The following is a 26444-nucleotide window of genomic DNA, read 5'->3' as shown; positions in this document are numbered from 1 at the left end:
CCCCGAGCCGTTTATTGGGTTATCGAAGTTATCGGGGCCGGTAGTGTGTCGGCTAGAGAGAGACAGAGAGAGAGAGAGATGTTGAGATTCACGAGTAACGATAAAAGACCTCCCCTCTCTCTCTCTCTCTCTCCTTTTCTTCAACCCCCTTACTGACGCGGTTAGCGAAGCCGGGGAATTGTTTTCGAATTGATGCTCGCTTTTAATTGTGAAATATCGTGCCAGCGAGCACAAAGACCGATAGATCGATAGGCAGATAGGTATCGCGGTGTGACTTACGAACGGGGCGCGATCGTTGGGGCTTTCACGTGAAAACGTTTCTCGCGCCGAGTCGACGAGTTTTACCCTCCCGCCGAGCCTCGGCTCGCTATCGGGCCCACTGATCTTTATGAGCTGACGGAGACTCGCATAATTTACACGGGAATATCATTCGAATATAGGCATGTGAAATCGTGCGTGAATTCACAGCCTCGCTTCGAAAGGATGTGTCCTTTATCGGGGCTGACTTTCGTTTTCTCATACAAACGCGTGGTATTACAAATGAGACTCTCCTTCGGTCCGGGTGTGTCAACCCCCGCGCCACTTTCGGGTTTATAAGCATTATACTTATTCATGCATTCCGATCTCGATTATTTCTACTTGACTACCGCTCGGACAATTAAGGTACATCCATACAAGGTACACGCTCCGGTGTGCGTTTACGGCCCACGTCGCTCAACGTCGTACTAACTCGCGTAGTTACCTCCTCTTCCCCCTTCCTTCACCCTTTGCTACTATTTGTTGTATTCGTCGTGTGAGAGAAAAAAACTCGCGGACTCGATTCACGTGAACGATCGTGCCGGGCACTTTTCGTCTCCCGCTGATGCTGGGGACGAGCGCCCGCATGATTACGACGCGAGGCCTCTCTCGCGTTGACGCCCCGGCCAGAGAGAGGAGATACGTCATGGACCGGCGAGTGTAATTCGTTGAAAGGGCCTATTGTGAATAAATTGAGCCGAGGCGAGGATCGGTCCCGGCGTGCCATCGTGGTGTGGTTTTGTGTGCACGAAATTCCCACCGCGTCGTTCGTCCGCCCTTTCCCCTTCGCTGCCCTCGTCGACCCCTTGCCTCGGCCCCCGTCCACGCCCTAGGAAACCCGTGTGGACTGTCAATTTATTAATCCGCCGGCCGTGCCGGGCAGGCCGATGGTCGCCGCGGATGCAAGGGCGGCGGCGAGGTGCGAGCGTCCTCGAGGACGACGCCCGTCGTTGCGCGCCTGAGTATCGTCCGTCTCCGATTTCTCGTCGATTCTCGTCAAATCCGGCCTGCGCGCCTTCCCTGTCCCTTTTATATTTATTCGACCATTTCTACCTGCTTGTACATGCAAATTTATAATTACATATATTTCGCAAGCGATACGGTAAACATTATTGAAATGTCTGCTATGCATTTTTAGCTCGACTAACTTCTGTGTCATACATATATTATACATCCGTCTTATATTTTTCATCAAACGCCCCAACTTCGTTAAATCGTTTTACCTCGTACGTTTAATATTACGTCGCGACACTTTCTCACTCGCGTTCGTAACAACCGGCGTCCGAACGGATCGAAACTATAATTAGAAGCGGCGAAACCCGACGTTTGAAATGAAACATTCTGTGAAAGTTTGGAAAGCTTTGGAAATTCTGATGATTCGGGCCGTCATCAACGGATTGAATATATTCACCCTCGGAACTAACCTCTCGAACTAATGCTCAAAGGAGCGACGGTAGTCGGACCTGAAGAAGCTTCGGTCGAGAAAACTTCATAATAGTAACAGCGCAATCTCCGGTATGTGCCGCGAAGGCCGGGCGGTTTCGGCCGCGTGCTCGGCTTTGTGTCCTCGGCTGCGCAACGATAATTACCGGTGGATACATTAACGCTCCCGACGGCGAGGTCGTCGAACGTGTCCGGCAGATATATATATATATATATATATATATATTTATATATATATGTATATATCTGGTAGCGTCGTTTCCGTCCCAAGTGCCGCTATCGCTCGTGCGATTTCGCGCGACGTGTTATTTTCCAGTTCCGATTGTTAGGTTTATTCGCTCCACTCGAGATGATTACACCGACGAGGCAGCGAGCGAGCGAGCGAGAAAGAGTGACGGTTGAGAGGGTGAGGAGGGGGAAGGAGGGAGAGAAAGAAAAATAGAACGAGAGAGACAGATTCAGATAGAGAGCGAAAAGGGGGGAGAGGGGAGAGAGCACGCGGCAGCGTTACGAGAATGAATCGAAAAGGGCGCGCGAAGGCACGCTCGCGGTGTATTGTTTTCCCCGGGTTTGGATTAACAGATTCACTTCCCATAATCGCGATCGGCTTGTAATCGAGTTGGTCGGGAAAAGCCGCGCTTATTAACGGACCCGTGAGCGTTAAATCGCGGGCCTAAACGACGCGCGAAATTGTTTCGGCGGCGGCGGCCAGCACGTGGCGCGCCGGTGTTAATTGTTGTTCCACGTGTAATTTCGGGTCGACGACCACGGATAACGGTGCCGCGAAGCATTCGAATTAAATCTCGGCGGCGGTAGCGCGACGCGCGCACGAAGGTGCATCCTCGAAAATTAGCCGCGTGTAATTCGCGAGCGAAACGAATTGTTCGCTTCTGCGATGAGCGGGGATCCAATTAAGGATCAGTCTCGCTAATTCTCGCTTGACTTTATTCACGGTTTAATCGATCGTGCAATCTCGACCTTTTAATCTCGCATATGCTAAAATTTGTTGAACCGCCCACACCCGCCTTCTCACTTCATTCGTTACTTAATTGCAGGTAGAAATAAAAAGTGAGTTCCAAGTTTTCCGGACAAGCGCGAGCAGCAGTGGAAAATATTCGCAGACCACCTCGGATAATGCGTTATATCTCTCATTTCGGTTATTTCGATCGCAGCGAGCCCTTCGACCGGAAATTGCATGCGGCGGAAGTCGTCTAGGTTCGACTGTATGCACGAGGACGAATTCGAAGTGCCTATCGGACCAATCTATGCTCGGCGAGTTGGCTATTGTTGGAAATCTTTCCACATATCTAAGTCGCACGAGGTTGTACACGTGGTCACCGGTAGGAATTACCTTCGCAGGTCGTAATCGGATTTAACGACACGGCCCGACGTGCCCGGCGCATTATTCCGTGAAATATCTTCGCTCGATATTTCAATTTGACGGTCTCCGTGTTTTCCAAAATGCGCGAGACGGCTTTTACCGTATTCGGCCGGATACGGTAAAATGCTGAATACGCGACGGAAAAATAAGACAAATGGAGGTAAAAGCTTACATAGAACGGGCGTGTAAAGTTAAAATAATGTCTTTGTGTTCTCGAGATTTCGCGGGACGAAATTTCACTCCAAGCGATTGGAAATTCACTCGAATCAGTGGTGAAGATATTGATTCCACTCGGAATTGCAAGAATGCATGTTTAAGTCAAACTTGAGGTGGATTCCCAATCCACACGAATGAATGTTCCAGTCGATTAGAATTAATTTGTTCTAATTACGGTGAAGTACGTTGGATTCGATTCGAACCGAGATATTCGCTCGACGATTTACTTCACTCTGTACCAACGAAAGGTCACTTGAATTCGAGTCACTCAGTTGTTGCTCTATTTTCCAAAATGAAATTTCGAGGAAATTTGGGGAGTATCTTTCCGTTGGACTCAATCGTGTTATAAAATAACGGGAAAACTGCTGATAGAACACGACAGAGGAGACCGATTAAAGACGGACAATGGCATTTTATTCATATGACCCACATAGGAATTCACCCTTACTTACGTCAATCAGTTTTTATCGTCGGAACTGCCGATCACGAGAGGAAATCTCGCATTATTTTCCCATAGAAGATCCGCACATTTCCGCACTCTTCTGTACGCGACACGATTTCAGTATTTGATTACTGTGCTTGATTTGTCGTTTCCGCCGATCAAATTAAAGTGTCCTTGTTTCGATACGAGTGAACTTGCGCGGGCACAAGGAGTCGACCGGTTACCGAGCGGCGATGCTGGTTGCTGCGCGGTAAATGGAATTAATGGCGTCGGGAATGATAAGTGACGCCGTGGCTGAATCTGATTTGATTACCAAGTATCTGCTGCTGTCCAGCAGCACAACAGCGACCTAACGTCGCATCGATCGTTGTTTTTAGCAGATGTACACCGTTAGTTAGGAACGAGCAAAACGCTATTCCCGATTCGCACGATCAACGGCGTTTCCGATTACATCGCCTTCGAGAACGATTGTGCGTACAGGTAGATTTTCCCCGCATCATGTTCATGACTTTATTTCTAAGGATGAGCCTGCCGTGCCTCGGGTATTATCGAATTTATTTATCGACACCACTCACTTTCCCGTCTGTCAGTCGTTAAGGACACCGGGTTATGTGTCACGCCTACACTTAATACGACAGACGTTTATCGGACGATCGAGAATCGTCCCGGATGATTTAAAAGTTATTCGAAGCTCCGTTGGAAACGACGAGGAGGAGAAATTGTATACGTAGGTCGCGGAAGCCAGATTTTATCCGACAGAGCTGCTACGACCGATGAGTTTGAAAATACACGTTAAGATTTTAGCGATTGATATTAGATTTTTTAGTACGGTAATAATGCGAGAACACTTGTTAGATTTTTTGTTATATACTGAAAAAAAAAGAATTTGGTAACAATTACCAAATATTTAATGAAGTAGTTTCACGACTTGGTTGCAGTAACCAAATCATTAAGTTGCATTATACGTTTAACTAAATTATTTGGTTAGTACTTAATTAAATGATTCAGTTACGTTAACCAAATAATTTAGATGTACGTACCATGCATCTGAATGGTTTGGTTACACTAATCAAGTAATTTAGTTACACATACCATGCAACTATAATTCGGTTGCACTGACCAAATAATTTCATTGAAACTATTTCACTAAATGTTTGATAATTATTACCAAACTCTTTTTTCTCTAGAATATTCTCTAGAATCTGGAATATTTTACTCATATCGATTTGCATCTCCTTCTCAATATTTCACTTATCAATGTGAACAAAAAGAGAAATTAAGAACACGCATGAATAGGTATCTCTTTGTATATTGCACTACGGTGTTTCAATGATTCCGAACACGTTCAAAATACTGTGTGCTAGTTTAAGTATCGCAATGGTGAACAAATAGCGACAAAGTAATACGACGAAATGATATAACAAGGTCCATAGACAGCGTGCCGGTTTCGGATAAGAGGGAACACAGTGCTGTGAGTGCCGCTTAAAACTGGTTTCCGTTGCGTTCCTAGGCGACTGGCTGATCAGAGCGTAGATAGGGTATAGGCTTACTCTAGTTTGCGGTCAAGAAGCGTAGCAGAAATTCAATCTCCTTCGTCCGAAGAGGAATTAAAGATCGTCTTTATTGCGCCCTGCGCCTTATTCGCGATATTAATTACGCGCGTTACACAATCGACTCGATTAATATTCGAACTTGAGTAAACGTTATTTCCCCGTTTAGGTTTCACCGTTTTGATTTCCCCTTTTCACTATACACAGTGGCTCGAGAAAATCCCCCAACTGAATCTATCCTCCCATTAAAATGTAAAAGAGGCGAGCTGGTGATTCGAAGTTTTGTTGTCGTAAGTTCACAAATGCTGTCGCGCGTATAGGGCTTTGTTGCTAATCTTTCAGGAATAAATTTCCACGTCTTGAATACTGATACGCGTATTATTTTGCTCCGGGATTTATCTTGCGGCGAAACACATCGCGCAGAATTTACTTCCGAAGTTAAATCGAGTTTTACGCGCCCGTGATGTGCGCGATGTGCGCGATAGGAATCTCCGCGGCACTTGACATATGGACGATTAGTTGGACTTTTCCGGCTGAAATCTTTCTTCAAGACTGAGATCAACAAGTTCTCACATTATACCTCCAGCCTCGCGGCCGGTCGGTACTCGACCGCTTTAACAAGTTATCGCGGCTGGCGGTTGCGCGTGATAGTTTTATCGCGTTTTCTATCCGCGAGCCTCTCTTCGTCGAAAACTTCGCGCAAACTACGAAGTTCCGGTGCGCCGCTGTAGTATACGCCGCTGCATCAGTTCGATGGTATCCAGCTGAGTGCAGCTGACAAGAAGAGCGACGAGAGAAGAGGAGGAGGAGCGTGCAGCGGCTGCACGATGCACCGTGCAGACTTGATGGTACGAACTACAGCTTGTTCCGTCCTTACGCAGGGACGGATTTAAGCCAAGCACGCCTTAAATTCCCTTATTTACGACCAGGTTTGACCATCCTTGATTTGAGTGTCACCCGGAGATTTAATAAAGAAATTAATTTATGATTAAGAAATAAGACTCTTAAACATTTTTTATTAAATTATTAAATAATTAAATAACTATAATATAATATATAAAACTATAATTAAGCTACGATAAATAATTATTCGCGGGCAGGAAGAAACAGTTGGGTGTTTTTTTTTAATTTATATCAATTTGATCTCTTGTTAATTTTATCCATTTTATTTTATTTTTTTTTAATTATTTTTTTAAATAAATTGATACTGTTTGCAATAGACAGATATAAAGAGATTTTTCAGTTGGCAATTGGGAGAAGTAGTAGTAGAACCTGAAGTTCATAGAGGAAATATAATACCCGCGGGAATATGGACAAAAGCCAGTGAGGTAGTCACCCTGCCCAGAACGCGCTGTTAAATTTTTAAATTATAAAATTTTGTGGTCATATCTCTTTCTCTCTTTTATTATTAAACGTTTGTGTCCCGAGCCAACCTGGTTTCAACTTTGGCATTCTACCTCAAGCATACCAACTTAGTGAGCAATAACGATAAAATTACGTTAAATTCTAATGAAATTGCAAACTACAATCAGAGCTACTATTGATAAATCAATTCTTCCCATTTGATTTGACAATATTCATAAATAAATTGTCAACGTCGCGTAAAAGTTTGCGAAACGCAAGGAATTAATATTACTGTCATAAAAAAAAAGAAACGATAACTCAGGTTGTCATTGTAACTAATAAGAATACAATATTTCTTCGAGCGTTAGGAATATAATATCGCAAACATCTGCACAAAAAAGGGCTAAATTCAAGTAAATAATTGCTCCAATATTCTTGAACAAATATTTTAATTTCGACCAAATAATATTTACTTGATCTAAGTAAAATATTTTTCAAATAAATTATTTAAGTAAAAATATTTATTTGATCCAAGTAAAATTTCCTTAATCCAAATAAAAATTTGCTAAAGAGGAGAAAAATTTGCTAATTATTTACTTAAATTTGACACTTTTATTCCATGTGGACATATTCTTCTTCCATCTTATCTGTCGTGTAGCTCGACTGTTGTTTGGCGATTACGGGTTTACGAATTTATTTATTCCGAAAGCTCAAGCTCCGAATTTCAAGCCATCGTTGCTCGGAAAGTTCAACCTCATAATTTCGTGCGCTCAATTCTGCGCCTACGAGCGCGCGCGTACTTGCGTGCTCTTGCACGCGTACACACGGTATTCCCACCGTATTCACGGGCCAATAGTTTATATGCTAATCCCGTGTGGAAGGCGATTCTAAGTCCCAGCGACTCTGCAAACTTTCACCGTCGCGCATTAACGACTTCTCTTTCGGTGCGGCGGATGCGGCGTGCCGAGATAAACGATTTCGCGTAATCCGCGAACATCGCGAAAAGCCGCGTGTCATCAACGCGGTGTAACAGCGTGAGAAGCGCTTTCGACAAACGCGGTAACTTCGAAGCCCCTCCGGATCGATCGTCGATTCTTCGCGAACCAACGGACGTTACTTTTCGTCGGAGGACAGAGATCGAAATTTCTCATATATCGAAAATCACAATCGCCGGGTCTCGGCGAAAGGGTCTTCGTCAAAATCACGCACCGTTCAACTCGCACGAGCAACTCGTCGGAATCTTTTGAAAGAAGAGGGTAGGGGTAAGGCGGGGGAGAAAAAAGGATATGATACGTAATATCTAGTTTGATTTACACATTCCCAGCGGTCCCCGACTATTCTCAGAAAGACGATGGCTACGTATCGCTCGGCGGACGTTATTCGTTATGCATTCACCTGCTCTTTGGAGAAGACACACTTGACGTTAATCCAACGGTGCGCCTGGACGGTGCAGTTGCAGCCGTCCATGGCGCATATCCCTGGCTGCGGCGCGGCGGCCTCGACGGTGCACGGCAGGAGTGCGAGATACCACAAGAACACCGAGCATACGATCGCACGATCACACTTAATGAGCCCGTCAAGGGCGTTGAACACTCTTCGCCTGGCGCTCATCGTAACGATCTCCGCGAGAGAGAACGCGCTCGAGAGGGCCGCGCACACGCACGTTACAAAACGCGTCAGATGATCATCGCCGAGCCGGCGCCGAAACATCGATTATTCCCTTGGCGATCGCCTCTCCCTCATAACTGGTCGATCAACACCCGCGTCGCGCGACGATGCACTCGCGCAGGCCGACCGGGCCCATTACCGATCCGCCAATCGACACCGGGAGAAACTCCGCTCGATCCGGGAACCATCCACCGCCTTTCTTCTTTATTCGTGGTGGTCCAACGGCCTCTTCCACCGGTCGATTTCACGCTCCGCACCCGGACGAGGAACGTGGCGCATCTCCCACCGCGGGCTTGATCGAGGTTCTCGTGATCGCGGTGAACGGAGCCGCCGTTCGACGCGCGTGCGGTCGGCTCGTTCCCGAAGAAGAAGCAGCGGACGCGAAGAAGAGGAAGACGAAGAGGAAATGGTGGGGCAGCTAGGAGCCAGCTGACGCGATCATGACGGAGGTTGCTTTTAAACTGTGGTCGGTGGCATGCACGATCGGTGTCTCCTCCCCACCTACATCCATATAGGCTCGGACTCGCCTTGCTACATTCTCTTTCTCTCTTTCCCTCTCCTTCTGTATCTTTCTATCTCTCTCTCTCTCTATTCGCGCGTTCTCCCTCTTCAGCCTTTTAAAAGATCAACGCAGGCCGTCGGTTGGGTCCGACATCGAAGAAGGAACGGGAACGAGCGTGGCGGTGCCCTCTTCGGGGTCCGACCGGCACGCCACGCCGCGCCACTTCGAGAGAATCGACATCGCCTTCCGCGAGAACATGCTCGTGGATTTCGTTGCATGCTTGTCACCTAAGCGCACTGCGCACCTGACACCCGACAGGACGGCCTTGACCAACTTACGACCCAAAGAGAGCTCTCGGTTACGCCGCTGAACCGGCGTTGATCGCGGATGCTAATTGCGCAAGCCGCGTTCGGGATTTGTAATCGATCGACATACCGTCGGCAAGTCCTGGCTTGCACTCGAAAAAAGCTGAGGTGTCGGTCTGAATATACGAGAGTCTGCTGTTTCGTCTATGTAACTTCTCTTTACCCATCGATTAGGCATGACGTTCAGAGTGTGAAACGGTCGACCCGGGTTGCACGACCAAACAATATTTTCATACTATTTCAATCGATAATTATCGATTATTTCTCTCGTGTCGTGAGAAATTTCCTTCCCCTTCCTAAATAAATGGTGGGAATTCATGTAGGATTTTCTCACCACCTGTCTATAAAAAGCGATGTAAATCAGTAAGATTCAACCCAAAAATCGAAAGCTCAATAGTTGATTTCGATTTACAGTATTCGTCATTATAATCATATAGAAATTATAGTAGAAGACATTCCTTCAAGTCGATAATCACTCAGCAAATTATAATAGTATTATAATAGTATTATAATAGTATTATAATAGTATTATAATAGTATTATAATTGCCAAACTTAGTCACACGTCCTAGGTTCGTCTTTCTGACTCACAGCCTTAAATCTGACAGTCATTATGTCAAGAACGTTTTAAAATTATTTTTCGTTCTCTAAATAAATTTGTTCCTGCAAACCGTAATTTTCTCTCACTTAATAATTCCTTTCTTTATAAATCGATATACACATATACACATTCACTCATTTATACAACTTGTTTAACCTATTCCCGGGATAAATTGATTAAATCTTCTGACCCTAAAAGAGATAATTATTTAAATATACATTCACGATATGACATAGTACTGTTTATCACGTTAAATCTGAAAATATCCCTTAGCTCTGGTTGTATTTCGATACTTTTCGATATGTATTATTCATGCGCAGTGTGTAACCAAGGAGAGTAAATAACGTTATTCTCAGTACCAACTTTAAGATATTCCGCGAGAATTTCGCGAGCTTTGCTCTGTAAATAGAGCTGCGAGCCAACCACGTGGATTCAACACCAATAAGACGCCCGACATTAGTGTTACAGAAACCCGAAAAAGTTCTAAAAAGATCACAAATATTCTACCGGATTTCCAGTTTCAGTTCACGGTGTTAACCAAATATAAATTAAATCAAAGTCGTTTCTTGCTGACGAATNGAGTTCAAAAGCCCCCCCCCCCCGCGCGATCGCGTTGATGCTAAATCCGCGACGGGCACTGCGAGCGAGAATGACGTCAAGTGCCGTCGTCTCCGTCTCGTATCATGCCAGAGCCGGAAATACAGTGCGAAATGCGGGGCGCATCGTACCGTAAAAACGAGACAGTCCGGTCTCGAAAGCGTCGCTTCATAGCCGCTTCTCGCTACTGGCGGATAGCGGCGGCGGCGTTTCCCTAAAACACGCTACACCGACGTAGCTCTTCTCTTTATGAGCAGAAACCTGCCCATTTAATTTCCCATGAGAAATTGCGCGCGATCCCGCGTCCTCTCTTCCCCTCTTGTCGACGGCATACACAGCGGAACGTCCATTCATTCATAACGCATTTCTCAAACTGGGAAGTGACCGACGTCGTCCACGAAGTACCCATTTCCGAAATGGTCACGTACCGACTGTACGTCACGTGGATACCGATCTTTAAAGCCGCACGCTCGATTCTCTCTCTCTCTATCCCTTTCTGTCGCGCGATCTCTCGCGTATTATGCACCGCCACCGGCTCTAGGGCGTCTATTATCTTTGGCGTGCCGCTCGTTCATCTTTTTCGTCGTGACTATGATCGATGGCCCGGAGGGGAGCGCACTCCACGACGTTTATATCTGACTCGCGAAAATTACATTCGTTACATGGTTTGATACGCGCGCGATATGTCCGATCGAAAGCCCAAGATACACCGTCCCGCGGCCCGACGGTATCGTCCGAAAAGGTTTAATACCTCCCGACCTCGGTGTCTATCGGTGTCCATCTGATCTTCCGCCTCTGTTTGCGATATACGCGAAAATGTAATCCCGCGGGTACCAGCTCGTAGTCGATTTGCACTTTAAATCATTTACCGTTACTTCAGGTGTTTCAATGATATATTAAACGCGGGGGAAGGATCAGTTATGGCGTTTTATAGATAACACTCGCCTCCGCCACTGCTCGCTCGTTATCTTTTATTTCTCCCGGATGCTTCCCTCGTAACCCTCACGAGAGTGATATCATAAATTATCGTAATGAAGAGGAAAACGTCAACTCGAGATCCGAGAAGCCTTTTTTCCCGTATTATTCCGCTCGCCGTCGCCAATAGTCCAGCACCCGAAACACTGTTCCATTCAACAACTCGAGCAATTATCTACGATCGTGGAGCAACGATAGGTAAAAAATACCGACGGTCTTGAAAGAGAGAGAGAGAAAGAAAGGAAGAAAGAAATAAAAGCCAAGTCGGGGAAAAGAGTTTGGGCGTTTGTCCGGAATTTAAATTGAGCTCTCGCGCTCGTTATCTCCTCGGATTTATCGAAGACGGCGTCACCGCGGAAGATTTACCCCGTCGCCCGTTGACTTTTAATCAGACCCTTATTTTCCACGCGGATACACACCGTAATGATCGATACGCGTGCGAATCCTTTCGCGCGACCTCGTGCATGATCCTACACCCGGGAATACCGGTTCTTCCTATCTCTCTGCCGCGACGGCAAAAACGCCCGGCTGCGAGTATGGTATAGGTAGCGCGCGAGAGAGCGCGGATCGTTGACGAGCTTCCCGAGGAAGAGAGCTCTGCGAGAGATGTGATTGCGCCTTATTAGGGATGAGTCCGGCGAGCGAACGAGCTCCGGGGGAAGCGACGATTGTCTGACTGGCGGAGGAGAGCATCGTCCTCTATTCGCGATCCACCGGGAACTGCGGTACGCACGAGGGGCACCAATTAGGGGCATCGCGCGCGTCTCTCGAAGAGACGAATCGGACGATTCGTAGTGCCGACCTGCGTAAAACGGCGCTCACACCGAGATTTTTCACATTATACGATGAGGGAAGGGACCGCGGCGATTTCCCGACCCGCTGAACTTTCGTGACGTTTATATTCCGGTTATATTTCATCCCGCGGTGATCTCATATCGCCGGTCGTAACGGCCGGCCCTCTTCGTGGCCGGCGAACGATTAAAAGTTTCGGCACAACGTTTTACACTCACCGCTGACGCGCGTGGTTTTATATCGGGCGGAATATACGAGCAGTCTCGGTCGCGTCGAACAGAACTCTCGTGATCTTCTTATATGGACAATAAAACGGCTCTTAGATCTTTTTTTCTTCTTCTTTTACGAGAGTTCTGTGAAATTCAAGTGCGCGCGATCGGGCGGCCCGGCATGACACGGGTCGGTAGTCTTCGAGCGCACGCGCTTCGAATACATTCCGCTCTTTTTGCTATTTTCAGTTTTCACTCGAACGAACGTCTATTCCTGCGCGACTTCGTCTCCTGCTCGGCCGGCACCAGCGGCGGCAGACTCGCGAGATGGCTGCAGCCGGACAGCTTTGTGGACCCCACTCAATGCGAGGCGCTTTATTCGCGCGAGGATATGAGATGCGGATGGCCGGCCATCGTCACCGTGCTCACGAGAGATCAATATGGCGAGGTCGTGCACGTTCCCGGATTGAAGGTACGGTATTCTCTCTAAGTACGGCCACTTCCCGTCGAGGGGGAAGGGACGTCGCTCGTCCCCCCTCGAGTCGCCGAAGCGCCCGTGTCGATGTGAGATCGATTCGCAGGTCGAAGTGAAGGCGGTGCCGATCGACAAGACGGACATCACGGATTCCGATCAGAGTCGGAAGATTCGTCGCGTCTCCCAGCCGGACCCCATGACCTTCGGTGGTCATCCGCAGCCGCCGTTAGACGTTCCCTACGAGGTCACCATCAACAACAAGATGTGCTTCTACGCCATCAACATCATGAAAGCCTATCAGAATTACTCGTTCGAGGAGCTGCGGCTGATGTCGCCCGCCGTGAAAAGGTCGAGCGAGAGCATGCTTGTGAGACCTAACGGCGACGGCAGTTACAGCGCCACGTGGACGCCGTCTTCCGTCGGCTGGTATTCGCTGATGATCACCGTGGACGGTTACAATATGGAAGATGTGAGCAGATTATTTGTCCTCTCATACAGGATGTATCTGAACTCTGCCACAAATTTATAGGGCAGGTTCTGTGTTGAAAGATAAGTAAAAAAGGTCTTGGTAAACGTATGCCCGCAGAAGCTTGCTTTTTGAAATATAGATTTTAGGATATGACGATGAAGGAAAATGTGTCGTGACAAGCGGGTTAGAAATGTTAATACGACACTTTCTTTTATCTGCTTTTCAAGATAACACCTATCAATTGTGATGTTTTTGAATATTAACCGAAAAATCATTCATTGTGACGTTGGTGCATTATTACCGTTTATCGCGAGTGAAATTGAAAAAAACGTATTATTTCCCACATAAGTCAATTGTACATTGATGAAGAAAGCAGATGTCTGCATTTCGAATAATTTTAACAGTATTTGTAAAATACGATTTAATAAATAAAATATATATTTTTTTAACTGAGACTGTGGCAGCTATATCTCAGAAACTGAGCGTTTGGGAACATATTTTTACTAAGACCTTTTTATTTATTTTTTTATGCAAAATCTATTCTGTGAATTTGCCGGTGGAGTGCAGATACACACACATACATATCCTGTACATTTAGAAATACTCGAGATATTTCCCGTCGGGTTAGACACGATCCGCTAGCGAATTAAAATGAAATTCGGCTCCGTTTAGAATTACAAAGTCGAGGTGAAGGAGTCTCCGCAAGGCATGCAACCGCCCACGCAGAACATTGTCAAAAAGCCGCAGCTGCAGCCAAGCAGACTCCGGAAATTCGTGGCGAAGAACAGCGCCGGTCTGAGGATACGAGCCCATCCGTCGCTGCAGAGCGAACAAATCGGATTCGTCTCGGTTAATGACACTATAGCGTTCGTCGATGAGGTAACGTCTAAGGAAGCTTAATCGGCGATGCTTTAATTCAATTCAACCTCGCGGCTCGCGCTACGAGACGAACTAAAGACTCAAGACGAAATAAAAATATACATCTTCGCTAAATCCTGAGTTGATAGAAATGCAACATTTTTGTATATTGAGTCAATCAAATGTTACCAATATTCCCAATCAAAAGGAGTTTGATTCGATTCTCGAGTCAAATTTCCGACTTGATTCCTTTCAGTGGGATCAAATTATCCATATAATAACCGTTATTATGATTTGTTTGTTAACGATGGTTGGTTTACTCGAAGAAGAGGAAAAATTGAACTTTTTGACCAATCCAAACTTGCGTCGAAATTATCTTCATACGCTTCGGAAAGTGAAATAAAAAGGATATAAGTGAGAATATAATATCTTACTCTTCCGCCCGATCAGATTCATAACGACGACGGCGTCTGGCTGCGATTAAACGCGGAGACGATCAAGGAATACTGCAACAGCAGTCACCTGGAGGCTTGGTGCTTGCAGTACAATCAGCACTTGGGGAAGACTCTTTTGCTCCCGGTGGAGGAACCCAAATCTATTCTCGATCAAGTAATCAAGGAGACCATAATGCGAAAACGGCCCGATACTGGCGACGAGTATGTGAAAAAAAGATGTATCTTTCTCTATCGCGCCTCTTCTAGCTGTTTCTTAATTTAACGCGACAGTCTTTCTGCCGTTCGCAGCAAGAGGAAAACGGTGACCTTCGACGCCGGAAGGAGCATGATAGTCGTGAAATGCGGGGCTTCCGGGCACAATATCAGAAGCAAGCCCAGCTTGAAGAGCGCGCCAGTCGGGATGTTGGCGCTTGGGAATACAGTAACTATTCAGGAATACGTAAGTTCATCGTGTCCGAGAGATACCATCGAATGTCCTTTTTCTCTCCAAGTTCCTGCACCGTTCGATTGCGCTTCGTGGTCTGTTGCAGTGCGTGAACCACGAGGGCACCTGGGTGCGCATCGATGACGACTCGGTGACGAAGTACTGCTTCGACAAGGGCCGCGGAGGCGTCGACGGCGAAGCGTGGTCGCTCGCGATCAATAAACACGGCGTGATTTACATGAAGATTGAGCAGGATCTGGAAAACGACCCGATAGAGAAGAAACCGATGATACCGGACCCGGCCGCTTCCCCCACTAACAAAGGCTTCGATTTTTCGATACCATCCGTGAGCCACGAGGGCTTCAACTTCACCACACAGAACTACACACCGGACACGACGGAGTCCGTCGAGGGTTGCAATACGAATCCATTTGTTTTCGGCTCGTACAATCAGCACGACTCACCAGGTACGATAGAGAATCGCGGGAGGGATGGGGGAGGGGAGAGTTCTCGGATAACTTGTTGCATCCGACTGTATGCTAAGTACGTTCCGCAGGAAGCGAACGATTTACACCGGAGAAGAACGACGGGACTGCGAAGTTCTCGAAGCCTCATTCCAAGGAAAGAGTGGCGAAGGAGCGGGAGAGGGAAGGCGGCGGCGGAAAGTTTAGTGTTCTTCAAAAATGGCTCAGAGGGGATGATAAATGTCACGGCGAGAAAAGAAATTCCCCGGGCAGGTATGGAAATGTATTCATTCGTACATAATATTCCTCTCATACATCTTTCATCATTTCGAGCAAGTTTTTCGTCAATTTGGAATATACAATTACGCTCCTTCGTTTCTCCCGAGTTACGTCAACGAACTTTTCCGATTTATCGATTTTTCCCTTGCGAACGCGGAGTTTCCCCGACAAATTTGCGATACAATTCGCCTCTTCGTGCCGAGAAACTCCTCCGGAAGTTCGCGGAATTTCCACGCGTTAATACGCGAATGTCCACACATCGGTATGCGTCGTTGATTGGCTTTTCAGGGATTTCTCGGAATTCGTGGGCGTGTCTGTGAAGGAGCTGGTGAAAGCAATGGGGGAGAGTCGCGCGAACGGCAACGGAGCGACACCGCCGGAGACTCCTCGGCGAACGTCGAGAAGTTCCTCGCCGAAGAATCCCCAAGGTGGGTCACCAAGATTTCGCAGTCCGTCCTCTAGCCCAGTCCCGATACCCGGTACGTATTCGGTGCTTGCACTCGCAATGACGTATATATCAGACATCATTTCTCCGAACGGATCTTCTTCTTCTTTCTCGCGATCCATTCTTCTTCTAACCGTATATATATACATACATGCCTAATACCCTCATGTGACTTGGCACTATAAATCCTTTGAAAATGAAATCATTTCAGAAGCTGTGAGAACGGACGCTGACACTTGTAAGGCTATACAGTTTCTTACATATTTTCATTCCCTCTCTTTATCCGCGTGTTAGAGCACAGAAAGCGACATTCGACACACAGTGACATATTACGTAATGAAATACATGATAGATCATAGAAAGAGAGAGAGAGAAAGAGAGAGCCCGGTAGATCATTTTATATACGGACACTCTGACTATACTTACTCTAAGTACGTTGTTCGGATTAGTTATAACAAATTAGTCATGTTGTGGTCTTAGCTGGGTCCAGTCGACAGCCAGCTGTTTCTGGCAATTGCCTCTTCCCGCCTGCTGCTAACGCACCAGGTACTCGCTCCTATCCTACTGAATTACTCGAGTTGTAAGATAGCGTATATGATGCATAGTTTAGCCTGTATCGTCGAGGATCTGTTTTAATCATCACCGTTTACCTTACGTCTACGAATTCTATAGGATTGATGGCACGCTAGAAACCACTTCAGTATTGATCAGTGAATATTACAAACACTGTATTATGCATGCGAGACAGCGGTAGTTGCAAATCGGAATGGCACGCGATATTATTATTATTTCGTTTCTTCGTGCATGCATGAGATCGATTATAACATTACGCACAGCGAGCGAGCGCTCCATTCGAGGCCGGAGATCGAGGAACGTAGATAAAACGTGGCCTACAATGGGCGGTAGGAATATGTTTGTGAGAAGTAAGAGCAAGAAATTGGCCAATCATAGTTAATTATTCTCCTTACACTCGGATATGATTGGTCAATTTCTTATTCTCACTTCTTATGACAGCCCATTGTAGACTAGGCTTAAAAGCTTCTCGTACTAATTGTAAGACATATACCCTCGACACGATATACAAACGCTACAATTAATCGAAATTATTAGGTGGGAGAAGCGCGATAGGAGGGGGAGAGAGTATGAGTAGCAGCCCTGTGCTCTGCGGCTCCCCCCGAAGTGTCGGCCTCTCCCCGTTAGGTAAGACCACCGATACACACTCTAATACTCCCCTTAGTTAAAACATCGTATTGAGATCTGTTAACCAATCGGTCGTAAGATCTTGTGTCGCTCCCCTTACTCTTTGTATCCGCACACTGCCGTAAGGACGACAAGTACCGTTCCTCAGAGACCTTCTTTAATTTGCAACACGGTCGCACGAAGTAATCTGCACGACTTAAACTCTTTGAATGAATTGTACAAGCGAATGTTACGATGAATGTTTCTATCTGTCCATGTATGTGTGCGTGCGAATGCGTGCGTGAGTGTATATACATGTACATATCGCCAGCGAGGTGAGGGCATCCTCGCTACCTCGAGGATTGAGTATCCGAATACGTCCTCGCGACATGGACCGGTTGTTACTGCATCGTTATCCTTCTTTTCTTCAAGTGTCGGGAGGGATGGTCGACAGCATCACGTCGCAACGTCGCAGCTCGACGCAGAGCGACACAAGTGCCTTGGTTAGCAGTCTGACGAGAGATCCGTCTCAGTCACCGAGCGGCATTAGTACTACTGCCAATACGCGCGATCTATCGCCGAGCCCGAGTTGCAGTTCTTTACACATGAGATCCGAGGGGAGCATAGCGAGCCCGCCCGATACTCCGAAGAAAGATTGTTGTTGCGTAAGTGATAACATAACACGAAGGCCCTTCTTAATCCTGCTAACGAGTTCCCCGATCCACTTAACCGATAAACACTCATGAGAGAGAGGAGGGGAGCTCTCTCACTGATAGCGTCGCGCAAAGAACAACACAGCGTGAAAGCGTGCAATTGTTTCTTAAAGGATTCCCAGGAGAGCCCGCGCAAAGTGTCGCAGGCGCAGACACAAACGAGTCCCGAGAGCGCCGCTACGGCGATGAAGGGTCACTTTAGCATCGGCTCGTCCGGGGTGAAGGACGAGCGGCATTCGCCGAAGATGAGCAGGAGGGATCACATGAAGGTCGCGAAGACGCGGGCGAAGCGCGCCATGTCGCCGGCGAACACCCAGCAGAGCCCCAATCCGAACCGGCCTCTGAATTTGAGCAAGGACAAGGTGAAGGAAGCGGTCAGCCCGTCTGTGGCGGAGTGTCTGAGGGCCGTGTTCGCGGCGTTCCTGTGGCACGAGGGCATCGTGCACGACGCCATGGCTTGCGCGAGTTTCCTCAAGTTCCATCCGACCCTGCCGAAGCAGGGCGCGTTGGTCGTTACCCGACAAGCGGTCGTGCAGCCCAGCGACAAGCAGCAGCAAGAGCAAAAGGCGCGGCAACGACACTCCGTCGAGGTGACCAACGCCGGAAATTATCTGCACATTCAGCCCAGCACGTTGGAGACTCTGACGCGTTCGGCCGCGAACGCTAACGCCAATCGGAGCAGGAAGAAACAGGAGAACACGATCAAGGAGGAGATCCAGGCGAACAGCAGTAAGCTCAGCTCCCTCCCCGAGTTTCACACGGTCGCGGTGTTACCGCCCGCCCTGAAGAGCCTGGTCTTCCTCTGGGAAGAGCTCAGCACGAATTGCCTGCAGGCCATCGAGCAACAGTCGATCCTGCCGAGTCCCATATCGCACGTACAAACGATGAAGCTGGCGAAACGGCCGATACCGGAGAAACGTCCCCGGGAGGACAAGGTGAAGGAGCGCGAAAAGAAAGGTAGTAGAAAGAAGAAGGAGTGGCGGCCGATAGGAAGGGCGGACACTTCTGAGGTTTTTACAGGGATCGAGCGCGAGACTATCTGCGAACTCTGCGGTCTGATGTTCCCGCATCCAGTTACTTATCACATGAAGATGATGCATCCAGGCTGCGGCTGGCATGCCGGCGGAAAAGGATACAACAGCGGCGGCAATTACTGCGTTGGCTGGGCGGGCAACTGCGGCGACGGTGGTGTCGGCGGGAGCTCGTGGTACTTGATCTGCGACACGTGCCGAGATAAGTATCTCAAGGCCAGGAAGAGCAAGTTGGCGAAGAAAATGGAGACCGGCGTGTCCAAGAGGAAGAGCAGCAGCAGCAAGGCGCTATCCCCGATTTACAGCCCCGGCGGCAACGAGACTCACATCATTATGAAGAATAACGCGATGTTCCTGCTGGATTTGGCCAGCGCCTCCGGCTTCAATATTCCGAAACAGCAGCGCCGACCCTCGCAAACGCTGTCGTCCGTGGCGGAGAATTACAGTCCCCCGGAGGCAGCCGGACCGTTCCCGCCGACCGGGCCGTTCCAATGCTTGCAAGCTTTGGGTGTACATCACTCGCAGAGCCACGACGAGAGATATTACGAGGAGGCTCTCAGGCGTCAAAACGGCCAGCAGAATAATTACGAGGGAGCCAGCGCCATGTACAACAATACGAGCGGCAGGGTAAGAGAACGCATGCCCCGACGTTCAACTCTCCTCTTCATCTTTTCTTTTCTTTCTGGTGTTTAACGTTGCCCTAATCGCTGCTCCGATCTTGTTCACAGCCACTGTCGGAGTATCCAATGAGCGACAGCGATATCGAGAGCGGCAAGTATCGCAGTATGTTTCATAGATCGGTGTCCATGTCCACCGGCGCGCCGTGGGCCAGGAACAGCAACGACGGCAGAATCGTCATGATGAGGAAGCGGAATAACAGCAGTGGCGAAATGAACAACGGTACGGTCGTGCTTTAATGCTAAAACCGCACCAATGTGGATATCCGGGTCACTTTTGATCCACCTTTTTTTTGCAATTATCTTGGACTTTCTTGAAGTTTATGGTATTGTTTAATTTTTAAATGACGAAGAAGGCTCATCTAGTGGTGGAAATCGAAAGAAATGGGAAAAGAGAATCTACAAGTGGGTGAAAAGTGATCCAACCGCGGTTCTAGTAGAAATAAATCCAAAAGTACGCGCTGCAAAAACGCGAGAACGATTATCGAGTTTTTCCCTGGAACGTTAAAGATGCATTTCGTCGGTTTTCAGAAGGGGGTTCTTCGCTCCTGTGTTATCCGTCCGCCGCGCTCCAGAAACTAGTACCATCGATGGACCAATCCGTGATAGTATCTTCAAGTCAAACCGAAGTAGCGAATAACGATCGGATCGAGATTCTCATGAGACCGGTGATGCTATTCGTTCTTCAACAGCACAACTTGCAGCATCTGCAGCTCGCGATGAAGCAAGCTTTGCGCCGCGCCGCCTGCCGAGTTTACGCGATGCAGGCGTTAAATTGGCTTTTGAGGAGCGTAACTCAGCCAATTTGCCTGCACGACTTGCTTTGGTGGTTCGTCTCGTCTCTAACGCCGGTTGTTCCCGCCGACACGGCGGATACGAACGACGACGACAATAGAACGGAAAAGAAGGAGGATCATGTGAGTGAGATACTTCGTTAGGATTTGCTTGTGGGATATGGATCGATGTGATGTGTGTTATGATTTTGTCTTGCATACTCAGGACGTGATTGGCGTCAGCGAGCATCCATTAAGCGACTTGGTAATAGCCGGAGAATCTGTCAATCCGTTGCCCACTGTGTTTCACACCCTATTACAAACGATTGCGGATCTAATGTTATTACCACCACTCGGTAAGTTCGCTCAACTGATAAGTATCGGTGTGTTCGAGTGAACATCCGAAGCGAAATCAATAACTAACAACAATTATAAGCAAGATGCAAATGCGTGATTCTTATGATCAGTATGAGATGTGATTAAGCAAGAACAATAACGCTGAGAAATGAATAACTTGCAATTTGCAGGATCTCCGTTGCAACAAGCCGCGATTCGGTGTTGGGGTATCCGTTTTACACCGGCGGACCACATGTTCCTGCACAGAAGTCACGTATTCAGTAACATCAGCAAGATTCTCTCACGGTCCGAGGAGGAAGAAGATGTGACGATGAGCATGCACGAGAGCCACCAGTCGACGGTCTCGCAGCAGATGAGCGGTTGCGTGGAGGCCCTGAAGGACCTGACGTCCAGCGTCGATATTAAGGCGTCCAGCAGGCAGGCCATGATCGGCAGCCTCACGGACAATTCCACGGAAACCTTTTGGGAATCTGGAGATGAAGACCGCAACAAGACCAAAGTCATCACTATCGTCTGCGGTGCTCATTCCTTGCCAAGAATGGTGTACGTGCACATCGACAATTGCCGCGACTTAACAGTAAGTTCTTCTTCTCCCAAAAGAAGATCGGTTTGTGTTGAGCGAATATTCGTCTAATTGAAAATCTCCCCAGCATAAAGTGTCGAGTGTAACTTTCCTGTCCGGCGTTAATTCCGACGAAATGATCAAACTGAGATCCGTAGAGATCGAAAGTAGATCAGCCGGATGGATCAATTGCCCTATCACTGGTAAAATGCAAAACAAAGTTTGTCACTCTACAAGGGCAGAGCGTTTTAAAAGATCTGAAAGAAGACAGATTTTTAGAACACTGTGCACAACGACGGACTCACTGTGTAGTAACAATGAGTGCGTGTGTTCTCCCACGTAGATCAACGCCACGTGGTCGTGGGTATGGAACTGAAGGGCCCGGATAATTCCCTGAGAGTTCGCCAGATCAGAGTGCTAGGCGAGATCGAGGGGGAGTCCTTGAAAGTAGGGAAACAGCTGAGCGCGCAGACCATTCAGCAGAGAAACTGCGAAGCGGAAACCTTGAAGGTGTTTCGCTTGATCACTTCTCAGGTGAGCGCGCTCCCTTCCTCGTGATTTGCCTTCTTTTTCCCTCCTCTTTGGAACATCATCCGCATGAATTGCGCGTTACAGGTGTTCGGGAAGCTTATACAAGGGGAGAAACAGCAGCAGATGGAGCCGACGGAGGGCGTTAATGAGGACGTGGAGGATAGCAATGACCTGAGAGAGCATATGGTCGGCATATTATTCAGCCGGAGCAATCTGACACACTTGCAAAAACAAGTGTGCACCCACATCGTGCAGGCGATCAGAAAGGAGACCATACGCATGAGGGAGGAATGGGAGACACTTCTGTTCTCGCCGACGCCCGCTAATAGTTTACTGAGTGACAACAGCGATCTGCAAAAGGCGACCGATACGTATTGCTTCGAGATGCTTTCCATGGTTCTCGCTCTGAGCGGCAGTTCCGTAGGGCAGTATTACCTGTCGCACCAGACTGGCTTACTGAAGGATCTATTGAGCCTGTTACATACCGGATCGGCTAGAGTGCAGCGCCAAGTGCGTTATTTTCGCTATCGGATCCTCGCGTAGAGACGCTACGTTTCGACACGCGTTGTATCTCGTGTCTTTCAGGTGACGTCCCTCTTAAGACGGATATTGCCCGAGATCAAGCCGGGAACGTTAGCGAGCGTTATAAACGTCGAGCAACTGCCGCCTACCGACTTCAGCATTGTCTCCGCGGCGAACAGCAGCCTCGCTCATGTCGCGGATTTCAACGAACATTCCGCCGGGATCCTCGACGTGTTTCTCAGCTGCATCGCGAAGGCGTTGACGGTGCAGGTTAAGATGAAAGGAAAGGAAAACAATGGTAAGGCCCTTCAGAGCGTCTCGTTAGCCAGCAGCATTCATCCGGACAGTTACGTCGGGACGAGATGGTGGCTGAGAGGTTGCATGACGCGAAAGCTGGCGGAAGTGCTGATTCAGCTTCTGAAGGACATGGCATCGGTGAGTGTATGGTAACGGCTCGTCTCGCGAACGTGACGACGTTCTCCCTTTCAGGGGAAATTGTCAGAGGAATGGGCGTCCGTGACGAAGGCTGGAATAGCCGAGAACATTTTAAACTTGACCAGATTGGACGAGAAGAGTCGAGATCCCGCCGAATGCCTTCGATCCCCGACACTGTGGTTAGCGCTCGCTTCTTTATGCGTCTTAGACTCCGATCACGTGGAGAGATTGTCGTCCGGTCAATGGAGGGGTTCCGAGGGTCAAGCGCCGCCGCCCAGGGTAAGGCTGACGCGTTTCCGAGTTGGCGTTCCGCAGTGGAATCGCACTATCCGCTCTCCTCGTTTGTACTCAGCCGACATGCAGCAATCATGACGACGACGAGACCACGGCCATTATCCAGTGTAACGTTTGCGGCAACCTGTGCGCGGAATGCGACCGGATCCTCCACCTTCATAGGAGGACGAGGACGCATCTCAGGCAAGTGTGCAAGGAGGAGGAGGAGGCGATACGGGTGGATCTTCACGAGGGTTGCGGCAGGACGAAGCTCTTCTGGATTCTCGCTTTGGCGGACAGCCGAACGTTGAAGGCGCTGGTGGAATTCCGCGATGGCTCGCCGAGGAAACCGGTCGGCGCGGCCACCGGTATCTGCCGATTCTGCGGCACCACCGGCAACACGGGCCTGTTGGCGATAGGGAACATCTGCGCCGACCACGATTGCCAGGAGCACGCGAATAACGCTTGTAACAAGGTTCACTCTTGCGGCCACATTTGCGGCGGTGTCAGGAACGAGAGAACCTGCCTACCCTGCCTGCACCGTTGCTTACCGGGGTCCGATTTGAAACAGGACGCCGACGACATGTGCATGATCTGCTTCACCGAAGCTCTCTCCTGCGCCCCGGCGATCCAGTTGCAGTGCGGCCATGTGTTCCACCTGCACTGCTGCCGGCACGTGCTGATGAAGCGTTGGGTGGGACCGCGAATCACCTTCGGCTTCTCCCTCTGCCCGATTTGCAAGGTACCGATGGAGCATCCGACGTTGTCCGAGCAATTGGCCAGTGTGAAGGAACTCTACGACGACGTGCGGAGGAAAGCTCTGATGCGCTTGGAATACGAGGGCTTGCACAAGTAATGTCTCTTGGATAGTCGACGTGTGGTCGAAGTTGGAGAGCGTTGTGGTCGCGCGAAATAAGAATTTCCTCAACTGAGTTCGATACCTTTCCGCAGGGCCGAAGGAGCTTTCGCACCCGGCGGTCGTTACCAGGATCCAGCCGCCTACGCGATGGAACGGTACGCGTACTACGTGTGCTACAAATGCCAGAAGGCCTACTATGGTGGTGAGGCGCGATGCGACGCACAGCTAGGCGGGGAGTCGTTCGATCCTACGGAACTGGTGTGCGGCGGATGTAGCGACGTGGCAAGGGCTCAGATGTGTCCGAAGCACGGGGCAGACTTCCTCGAGTATAAATGCCGATACTGTTGTTCGGTGGCGGTCTTCTTCTGCTTCGGAACCACGCACTTCTGTAAACCTTGCCACGACGACTTTCAGCGAGTTACCACCATCCCCAAAAACGAACTGCCTATGTGTCCCGCCGGTACGTATGCACTATTCTCGACGACGAGGACGACGATTAAGTCTATGTAATAGGTGTGGTAAGCCTTTAGCTTTTTGCTCTAAGCGATAAACTGCGACGTCTGAACAGCACTTTGTTGCTGGAAATTAGGTTACAATTTAGTGCTTGGAGCAAAAGGCTTACCGAACCTATTACTGTACCTAGATTCGGACTGACACTACCGAGGACTGATATCATAATGTTCTATTCTAAGGTCCCACGGCCAAACAGTTAGAAGGAGACGAATGTCCGTTGCACGTGAAACATCCACCAACGGGAGAAGAGTTCGCTTTAGGTTGCGGCATTTGCCGCAACGCGCACACATTCTAAGCTTCCAATGCTCTCTCTTGTGATTATCATGAAATTGGAATTGACACAACCTGTAGCAATGGGTCTTATAGTTTCAATACCTGGCGAAAAATACGCGATGTGACCGAAGATACGATACTTGTTAAGTAATAGATAAGTCGTTTTTATCGGTAAATCTAGTAATTAGCCGCTGACAGAGAGTGAGAGAGAGAGAGAGAGAGATGTGTAAGCTTGCGTGTCAAACTTCCATGCGATTTAAGAGGAAGATTTGCACTGGACGCTACGTAGGCTGTAATTGATGATATTTGTAATGTGTCTTAAATAGGCATGGGATCAAGTGCACCCTAAATATAGTATCAATTTTATGAGTATATTGAAACGTAGTAGCATCTAAAGTGTAATCAAAACTTTCTGTTTTCCAATCGAACCAAGGTATGCGCACTTTGGAACCTAACAATATCATAATGTAATCGAAACTTCCTCAAATATATAGATATATATATATATACATATTGCATATAATCATTTGGTATATACTTGATTCTATGTTTGACTGTAGCATAAATTCTTTACAAGTGTGTGAAATATATCTATGACGATCTATAAATATTATTCGATTTTAGTGAAATGATATCTAGCTATTGAATTGACTAAGATTTATAAATACACACCGAACTTGGTCCCATCCTAATTTTAAGCATTGAAGAGAAGAAAAATAATATAATTCTGTGCACTATTTAAAGTCCACTTTAGGACTCTGCGTAAGTATGGATAAGATTGTAAAATCTATGATTTACGAAGGAATATGGAATAGAATTCTATTCCAATTTCTGTCGCGAATTATGAATCATATAAAGTGGACTTTAGAAACGATTGACTATTGTCGATACGATTTAGTATTAGTAAGCAATGCGTAAATAAGCTGTTGTATGTGAAGAAAGTGTGTATTTAAGGACATGCACGAAATTTTCGGAAATATCACTTTAAAATAAAATCCAAACCCACAGACTTCTATATACTGCACTGGTCCGCTGACTTTAAACGTGAAACCAGCAGTTAGATGTCATATGGATAGATTGAGCATATATAGGGGGGAATATTGCGTACAGAAATATCGAATATTTTTCTCTTTATAAGGTTTATTTCTGCACAAAATAGATGTCAACGTTTTCATGCAATATCTCAGGTGAATGCAATTTCTGATAAACAACCCAGCTAAGAGAAATTTGTAAAAGGCGTCTTAAAAACGCCTAAAAGATGCCTAAAAGACATCGGATGAAGTAGGACATCTCTTAAATGCTCTTAAGATGTTTTTTAAATGTTTCTACTACCTGGGGTACATGCCTCTGCAACGCTGATTAGCATATTTCCTTATGTTTATAGTTGACGTTGTATTCTTTCATAAATATAACATAAACGTTATATTATGATATATAAACTGAACTATAAACTATAATGTATATGATATTTTCGCCTACCCGATATAAGGTCGCTA

At 47.6% G+C, this 26444-nt stretch overlaps 2 protein-coding genes across 8 annotated transcripts in view; one reads left to right on the top strand and one right to left on the bottom strand.

The window, feature by feature from the left end:
* The window catches only part of LOC106745458, a 30946-nt gene extending 22130 nt beyond the window's left edge, over positions 1–8816 (bottom strand). Inside the window, exon 1 of the mRNA XM_014621070.1 lies at positions 8069–8816. Coding sequence (XP_014476556.1) covers positions 8069–8383 — 315 coding nt within the window. The 5' untranslated portion in view covers positions 8384–8816. The remainder of the gene's footprint in view (positions 1–8068) is intronic.
* Positions 1–24970, top strand: part of LOC106745457 (E3 ubiquitin-protein ligase MYCBP2) — a 232053-nt gene extending 207083 nt beyond the window's left edge. The window contains exons 17-40 of one of the 7 annotated variants that reach the window (XM_014621064.1): positions 12631–12853; positions 12963–13325; positions 13998–14204; positions 14634–14839; positions 14927–15077; positions 15169–15529; positions 15619–15799; positions 16094–16284; positions 16731–16796; positions 17361–17450; positions 17862–18094; positions 18256–19800; positions 19902–20073; positions 20382–20767; positions 20850–20979; positions 21151–21557; positions 21631–21745; positions 21886–22076; positions 22158–22583; positions 22659–23030; positions 23085–23309; positions 23383–24155; positions 24255–24622; positions 24855–24970. In XM_014621064.1, the coding sequence (XP_014476550.1) occupies positions 12631–12853; positions 12963–13325; positions 13998–14204; positions 14634–14839; positions 14927–15077; positions 15169–15529; positions 15619–15799; positions 16094–16284; positions 16731–16796; positions 17361–17450; positions 17862–18094; positions 18256–19800; positions 19902–20073; positions 20382–20767; positions 20850–20979; positions 21151–21557; positions 21631–21745; positions 21886–22076; positions 22158–22583; positions 22659–23030; positions 23085–23309; positions 23383–24155; positions 24255–24622; positions 24855–24970 (7498 nt within the window). Of the gene's footprint in view, positions 1–12630; positions 12854–12962; positions 13326–13997; positions 14205–14633; positions 14840–14908; positions 15078–15168; positions 15530–15618; positions 15800–16093; positions 16285–16730; positions 16797–17360; positions 17451–17861; positions 18095–18255; positions 19801–19901; positions 20074–20381; positions 20768–20849; positions 20980–21150; positions 21558–21630; positions 21746–21885; positions 22077–22157; positions 22584–22658; positions 23031–23084; positions 23310–23382; positions 24156–24254; positions 24623–24854 lie in introns of all 7 variants that reach the window. The other 6 variants (XM_014621065.1, XM_014621063.1, XM_014621066.1 and 3 more) reach the window with 6 other exon arrangements.
* Positions 24971–26444: the final 1474 nt, after the last annotated feature.

This window comes from Dinoponera quadriceps, unplaced genomic scaffold (genome assembly GCF_001313825.1).
Source record: "Dinoponera quadriceps isolate SergipeBrazil2010 unplaced genomic scaffold, ASM131382v1 scaffold1280, whole genome shotgun sequence".
Classification (NCBI taxonomy): domain Eukaryota; kingdom Metazoa; phylum Arthropoda; class Insecta; order Hymenoptera; family Formicidae; genus Dinoponera; species Dinoponera quadriceps.
This window is presented reverse-complemented; position numbering and strand designations above follow the sequence as displayed.